The sequence below is a fragment of the Nerophis lumbriciformis genome, linkage group LG25, assembly GCF_033978685.3.
Source record: "Nerophis lumbriciformis linkage group LG25, RoL_Nlum_v2.1, whole genome shotgun sequence".
Taxonomy (NCBI): Eukaryota; Metazoa; Chordata; class Actinopteri; order Syngnathiformes; family Syngnathidae; genus Nerophis; species Nerophis lumbriciformis.
Genome location: NC_084572.2, coordinates 30,874,324 through 30,882,121, shown reverse-complemented (window position 1 = coordinate 30,882,121; position 7,798 = coordinate 30,874,324). Strand labels below are relative to the sequence as shown.

The window sequence follows — 7,798 nt, the reverse complement described above, 5'->3', positions numbered from 1 at the left end:
GAAAAAAGTTTGAGAACCACTGATCTTGAGACTTCAGTGTGGAAAGTAAACAAACATTTATTATTTATATGAGTGGAACCCTTTTGGATCTCCAATAATTTTAGTTGGATTTTGTTGTTTTTTTAAGCAGTCAATGCTCAAAAAAATAAACATGAATCAAAATCAATGTTGTTATGAATTATTGACCTATTCGATGCTTCAATTACTTCACATCAAATATTTAACTTTTATATTTTTGGGGGTGAAAAATATTGCATATTTCCTGTTTTTGCAATAAAAACAGGGCTTTGACAAAAAGGACATGTATAAAATAAAATAAAATAAAAAGTAGATTAACTATATTAACAGATGTACTTGAAGTTGATCTAGAGATTTAAGCGTTGAATGAAAAAGAAAAAGTAATAATGCATAAAATATTTTTTTTACATTTTTATGACTGAGACTCTTCCAAACTTGAAGGGAGCCATAAAGGCTAAAAAAAAAATTATATTATATGCACTGCAAACACTGAAATCTAAGTAAGATGAAATATCTCAAATAAGGGTGCTTCTTATTTTCTGTCTGATAAGATAATTCTTCTCACTAAGCAGATTTTACAAGTTCATTAAGTTTGTACATAGAGTGAACAGGTAGTTCCAGCTCAGAGTAATTTATGATTTGAAGAAAAGGGGTGGGAATAAATAAGTGTAAACTTCTCCTCACTCCTTTTCAAATATGTAAAAAAATTAATGAATTAAAAAAATAAAGTCCATTGTTCATTTTGTTTATTTTTTTCCGTTTTTATTCTCCATTGTTTTCATTGTGTTATAATGGCTCTTAAGGCTATAGCACTGTATTGGATCAGGCTTGCTCTTGTTTTTTTTTTTGCATATTTGAAATAAAAATATATCAAATCAAATTTTATGTCAGAGTGTTTTACTTGTTTTAAGGGTTTTGGTTCTAAATTATCTCAGTAAGATATTGTCAGAAAAATGGTATGTAAATTATCAAAAAACTTTCCGTTCTGAGTTCCCAATGAACAGACAAGAGGCTGTCTTTGTTGCACCAAGCAAAGGCTTGGAAAATTCCATTGTGTACGATGGGAGGGAACGGGAGGGGGGTTATCTATTGTCATCCAAGACCTGCTCAAGCTGAATCCAGGACTAGCCCAAGCCCGAGGCATCTTTTTCTTTTGTGTTAATGTGACCAAAAACAATGACTGTTTACGTACTCCCGATTCCTTTAGAAACAGATGTTGTTATGTAAACAGGAAAAGTCCAAATAAAAAGAGGTGGCGCACAATCTTTCGCCAGCGCGTGGGTGACACTGTAAGAGGATATCAACTGATGCAAAGCTGTGTCATCAACACTCTCAAGTATAAAACTACTTTTTTAAAGTAATAATTTCTTATTTCAAGCATGAAAAAAAAAATCATGATGCCGAGCGCATATCATTATGTCAAGATAATGGCACTAGCATTTACTTAATTTAAGAATATTTTTCAACATATTGAGCAAAAAGGTCTCTCTTTTTTTTCCACCAAGAAAAGTGCACTTGTTATTAGTGAGAATATAATTATTTTAAGGTATTTTTGGGGTTCATTGAGGTTAGCTAATTTTACTTGTTTTGGAAAGTCTTGACAAGCCGAATTTTCTTGTTCTATTGGCAGATAATTTTGCTAAGATTAATTTTGCTCAGAATATTTTTCAACATATTGAGCAAAAAGGTCCCAATTTTTTTTTTCTACCAAGAAAAGTGCACTTGTTATTAGTGAGAATATTCTTATTTTAAAGTATTTTTTGGTTAATTGAGGTTAGCTAATTTTACTTGTTTTGGAAAGTCTTGACAAGCCAAATTTTCTTGTTCTATTGGCAGATCATTTTGCTTAGTTCAAATAAAATACCCCTAATTTTATCATATCATTATGTCAAGATAATGGCACTAGCATTTACTTCATTTAAGAATATTTTTCAACATATTGAGCAAAAAGGTCTAAAAAAAATTCCTACCAAGAAAAGTGCACTTGTTATTAGTGAGAATATAATTATTTTAAGGTATTTTTGGGTTCATTGAGGTTAGCTAATTTTACTTGTTTTGGAAAGTCTTGACAAGCCGAATTTTCTTGTTCTATTGGCAGATAATTTTGCTTAGTCCTAATAAAATACCCCTAAGTTTTGTATTTTTTTTTTCTTGTTTTTGAACACTGACTTTTTGCAGTGTGGGTTTTGAAAATGAATAACGTCAAAACAGCTCCTTTGACTATGACGGGGGTCAGCAACCCGCGGCTCTCGAGCCGCATGCGGCTCTTTAGTGCCGCCCTAGTGGCTCCCTGGAGCATTTTTAAAAAAGGATTGAAAATGGAAAAAGCTGGGGGGAAATTTTTTTTAGTTTTAGTATGTTTTTTGAGGACATTTGTTAGAAAGCCCACTGCTTAATATGTTTGTGTGTATGCTTCACTGATGAGAGTATTTGGTGAACATCGTTTTGTCCTTCTAATTTCGGCGGTTCTTGAACTCACCATAGTGTGGATTGTGACGCAACAGTTTGCTTACATGTAAAATCTTCCACTCCTTGTCTTATTTTGTCCACCAAACTTTTTATACTGTGCGTGAATGCACAAAGGTGCGCTTTGTTGATGTCATCGACTTGCTGGAGTGCTAATCAGGCATATTTTGGTCACTGCAAGCTAATCGATGCTAACATGCTATTTAGGCTAGCTGTATGTACATATTGCATCATCACGCCTCATTTGTAGGTATATTTGAGCTCATTTAATATCTTTTACTTTTATCCTCTTTGTATATAATTTATATTTGCATGTCTCATGACACATTATCTGTATGTACTATTGGCTGCATTTCTGATAGTTGTTTGTGTGCCATGTTGTTCCAGACCACAGCAAACGTTACCAAACTTGCCAAAGATTGTATTAAATCTATTAAAAGAAGACAGCCTGCTGTTTCCTTAAATTTGGACACACACATCTATACCTTTGGCCATTAAAAGCCAGTAATTTCCAAGAGTTATCTCACCTTCTGAGTAGCCTCTGATGGTTTTTAATGTTGTAAAAATGTGTAGAATAAATATTACATTTCAACATTTCTGTCAACGAAGATTTGCTTCAGCCTGCGACACATAGTCATTTTGATAGTAGGCTATTATAGCTATTATGGACACTTACATCATGTGTTGCCTTCATTATAAGACTTATATACGGCTTTTCATTTTTTGTGGTTTCAGACAGTTTAGTTTTTTGTATTTTTGGTCCAATATGGCTCTTTTAACGTTTTGGGTTGCCGACCCCTGGACTATGACTTTGCAGTTTGCGGCCCTCAGTGGGAAAAGTTTGGACCCCGCTGGTCTAACAACCGCAGCACTTTACTCATTAGACCTCCTACCGCCTGCTTCTACTTCCACTTAAGGCTGATCTTTAAACGAACGCCACAAGGCGGCCATCTTCATGTATATTTTAGGGCCGACAATAGCCGCTAAGCAGCCTGGAATGACTTCAAGCTTTCATTAAAGTGTGATGCTGCGACTGCTTAGACGGGCTGCAGTCGAGAGGGGGAGTGCTTATGAATGATGAATGAACGGGCTGCCCAGGCGGTGTCTCATCATGCCCTGTGGGAATCAAACATGCGGCGAGAGCCGTTGTCGTCGACATCGCGTCCTGCAGTAACTCAGCAGCAATGACGTTTGTCACCTGCAACGTTCTCGTCCTCCCGGCAGGAACGCAGCTGCAAGGAAGGAGTCATTCATTGGACTCATTTATTGTCTCGCTCCAAATACATGAGGGTGATGCTCAGTGCAGTAACAGTTAGCGCTCCTATACAAATAAACTATTCCAAGTATGAAATCATTCGGCGTTTGTTCGACTGTATAAACGGTGAGGGGGAGTTCTACAAGAAAAAAAAAAAGTACCTCAAAGTGGCAAACACGTTGTTGTTGTTGCCATGTTTGGATGGCTGCGGGCTTTTCTTTAGAACGCTACACGTGGCAGCGTTAAAGGGGAACATTATCACAATTTCAGAAGGGTTAAAACCATTAAAAATCAGTTCCCAGTGGCGTATTTTATTTTTCGAAGTTTTTTTCAAAATTTTACCCATCACGCAATATCCCTAAAAAAAGCTTCAAAGTGCCTGATTTTAACCATCGTTATATACACCCGTCCATTTTCCTGTGACGTCACATAGTGAAGCCAACTCAAACAAACATGGCGCATAGAACAGCAAGCTATAGCGACATTAGCTCGGATTCAGACTCGGATTTCAGCGGCTTAAGCGATTCAACAGATTACGCATGTATTGAAACGGATGGTTGTAGTGTGGAGGCAGGTAGCGAAAACGAAATTGAAGAAGAAACTGAAGCTATTGAGCCATATCGGTTTGAACCGTATGCAAGCGAAACCGACGAAAACGACACGACAGCCAGCGACACGGGAGAAAGCGAGGACGAATTCGGCGATCGCCTTCTAACCAACGATTGGTATTTGTTTGTTTGGCATTAAAGGAAACTAACAACTATGAACTAGGTTTACAGCATATGAAATACATTTGGCAACAACATGCACTTTGAGAGTGCAGACAGCCCAATTTTCATCAATTAATATATTCTGTAGACATACCCTCATCCGCGCTCTTTTCCTGAAAGCTGATCTGTCCAGTTTAAGGGCCGGTGTAAGCCAAGACATCCAGGGGGTTTAGCTCGCTCGTCTGCGGGAACAAACTGCCGCCATGCTTGCCGTGCTACCGAGGTCCTTTGTCCCTGAATTGCTCACACACTCCGGCAGATTCAATGGGGGTCTGGCGGCAGATTTCTTTGACTTTATCGTTGGAAATGCATCTGCTTTGAGTGTCGCAGGATATCCACACATTCTTGCCATCTCTGTCGTAGCATAGCTTTCGTCGGTAAAGTGTGCGGAACAAACGTCCAATTTTTTTGCCACTTTCGCATCTTTGGGCCACTGGTGCAACTTGAATCTGTCCCTGTTCGTGTTGTTACACCCTCCGACAACACACCGACGAGGCATGATGTCTCCAAGGTACGGAAAACAGTCGAAAAAACGGAAAATAACAGAGCTGATTTGACTCGGTGTTTGAGAAAATCGCGGATTGCTTCCTGATGTGGCGTCACGTTGTGACGTCATCGCTCCGAGAGCGAATATTAGAAAGGCGTTTAATTCGCCAAAATTCACCCATTTAGAGTTTGGAAATCGGTTAAAAAAATATATGGTCTTTTTTCTGCAACATCAAGGTATATATTGACGCTTACATAGGTCTGGTGATAATGTTCCCCTTTAAATTAAACCAGGGGTGTCCAAAGGGCGGCCCGGGGGCAGTGATAGTGCTAAAAAAAACAACAACAAAAACATTAAAAAGTGGAATAAAAGGGCAAACAGGGGAAATGTAAGGAGAAAATGTCGCAATGTTGACTCTAATAACTCAGTTTCCATGGAGACTGTTTTTTGAAACTGTCATTGCTCAAATAATAATAATGAATCAAAGTCAATGTTATAAATTATTGACCTATTTAAGGCTCCAATGACTTCACATCAAATATTCCACTTTGAAATAGTTTTTGTGGGAAATATTGTATATTTTGTGTTGTTGCCATATAAAAAAAAAAGATGTTTCCTTTGACAAAAAGGGCTTAAAACAAACAAAAAACTCTGAAGTTGATTTAGAGACTTAAATGTTGAAAGTTTAAAATAAAATAATATAAATGTATGAATTATTTTTAATACTTTTTTGAATGAGGCCCCGAGAATGTTTGTAGCATTTTTTTTAACTGTCATTGCTTAAAAAATAATGACTTTAAATCTAAGTTGTTATGAAATGTTGACCTATTTAGGGCTTTAAGTACTTTACATTAAATAATCCATTGTAAAATGTTTTGGGGGAAAATATTGCATATTTTGTGTTTTTGTCATAAAAAAGACCAAAGTTTTCTTTGGCAAAAAGAGCATAAAACAAACTTAAAATTGACGGAAGGATCTGAAGTTGATTTAGAGACTTAAGTGTTGAAAGTTTAAAAAATAAATAAATACATGTAGCAATTATTTTTAATACTTTTTTGAATGAGGCCCTTTTGGGTCCCAAGAATTGTTGTGGCATTTTTTTTTAACTGTCATTGCTTAAAAAATAATGACTTTAAATCTATGTTGTTATGTAATGTTGACCTATTTAGGGCTCTAAGTACTTTACATTAAATAATCCATTGTGAAAATGTTTTGGGGGAAAATATTGTATATTTTGTGTTTTTGTCATTAAAAAAAAAATTAAGTTTTCTTTGGCAAAAAGGGCTTAAAACAAACAAAAAACTCTGAAATTGATTTAGAGACTTAAGTGTTGAAAGTTTAAAATAAAATAAATGTATGAATTATTTTTAACACTTTTTTGAATGAGGCCCTTTTGGGTCTCCAAGAATTTTAGTGGTATTTTTTTCAACTGTCATTGCTTTAAAAACTAATGACTTAAAATCTATGTTGTTATGAAATGTTGACCTATTTTGGTTCAAAGTACTTTACATCAAAAAATCCATTTTGAAAATGTTTTTTGGGAAAAAATATTGTATATTTTGTGTTTTTGGCATAAAAAAAACAAAGTAATTTTTTTGACAAAAAGGGCATAAAACATTAAACAAACAAACAAAAATACTTTATATCCACATAGACCTGTAGTTGATCTACAGATTTAAGCATTGAACAAAATAAAAAAAATAAAAAAAAAATTGTATATGACTTATTTTTTTAAATGTTTTGACTGAGACCCTTTTTCAGTGTGTGGCCTCAGTTGAAAAAGTTTGGACACCCCTGAGTTAAAGTAAAGATGTACTTTTTTTTTTATTCAAATACTAAGTCACTTGCTCATGTAAAGACAATAAGTGATTGAGCATAATGATTGAAATTATAAAACATCTCCATATATATATATATATATATATATATATATATATATATATATATATATATATATATATGAATGTCAATAAAAAAGCACTGCCCCAGTTTCCCCATTTACAAAGACAAGACCTGTGCATAGAGACACACTTTAGCACCATGATGATGACAATACACAACAACAAACTGGATAAAGCTAACAACGGCGCCCTGCGGCGCCCGTTCAAGTGTTGGAATGTGGCGAGCGAAGTGCATGCATGAACGAGAGGAAGCAGAGGGATGAGGAGTGTGTCAGTGTGTAAACGACAGAAACAAATCAATACGTATAAATATGAGGCAAGTCGTTTGTTTGTTTTTTTTCCCTGCACGTTAAAAAGAGTCCCTTCCGCTCTTTTGTCCAACGCCAGTCCTCCTCCGACAAGCGCTTAACCGCCGTAGCAGACCGGCCCCACCTGGAAGCCGAACTTCTGGCCTCCGTCACCGAAATCGGCCACCGCCACGTCCACGATGGGGAGCGTGTCGGACAGAGGGGCGTTTAGTTCCAGCACCGTCCTCTCCTGTCCCGAGCGAGTCTGCGGCAGAGAGGTCAACATTTCATCTTAATCCTCTTCACTGGTTCTGGGCCGAGTAGATGAGTCCAATATTTTTATAGCTAGTTCATAAAAACCTGTTCAAGATTGAACTAAATACGGTTTTTACCCTTATGAGAGCCCTCTAAACATGAAATAACACCCATTTTTATTTGGAGGTTGATATGTGTCTCTATTACGAAAGCGATCTTTGGACACTGAATTTATGGAACTGAATGTTTGCGTTTCAATTCAAATTATACTGACAATTTCGTTGAATAAAACTTGGTGGGCAAAATTCGTGTGTTTAAAAATTCAGTGCAGAAAATTTCAGTGTAAAAGAGTCAGGGCA

General features: G+C 36.2%; 1 protein-coding gene across 2 annotated transcripts in view; it reads right to left on the bottom strand.

The window, feature by feature from the left end:
- Positions 1-3,733: 3,733 nt before the first annotated feature.
- Positions 3,734-7,798, bottom strand: part of LOC133621806 (uncharacterized) — a 150,893-nt gene continuing 146,828 nt past the window's right edge. For both annotated transcript variants that reach the window (XM_061984177.1, XM_061984176.1), the window contains exon 68: positions 3,734-7,449. In XM_061984177.1, the coding sequence (XP_061840161.1) occupies positions 7,303-7,449 (147 nt within the window). In that variant the 3' untranslated portion in view covers positions 3,734-7,302. The remainder of the gene's footprint in view (positions 7,450-7,798) is intronic.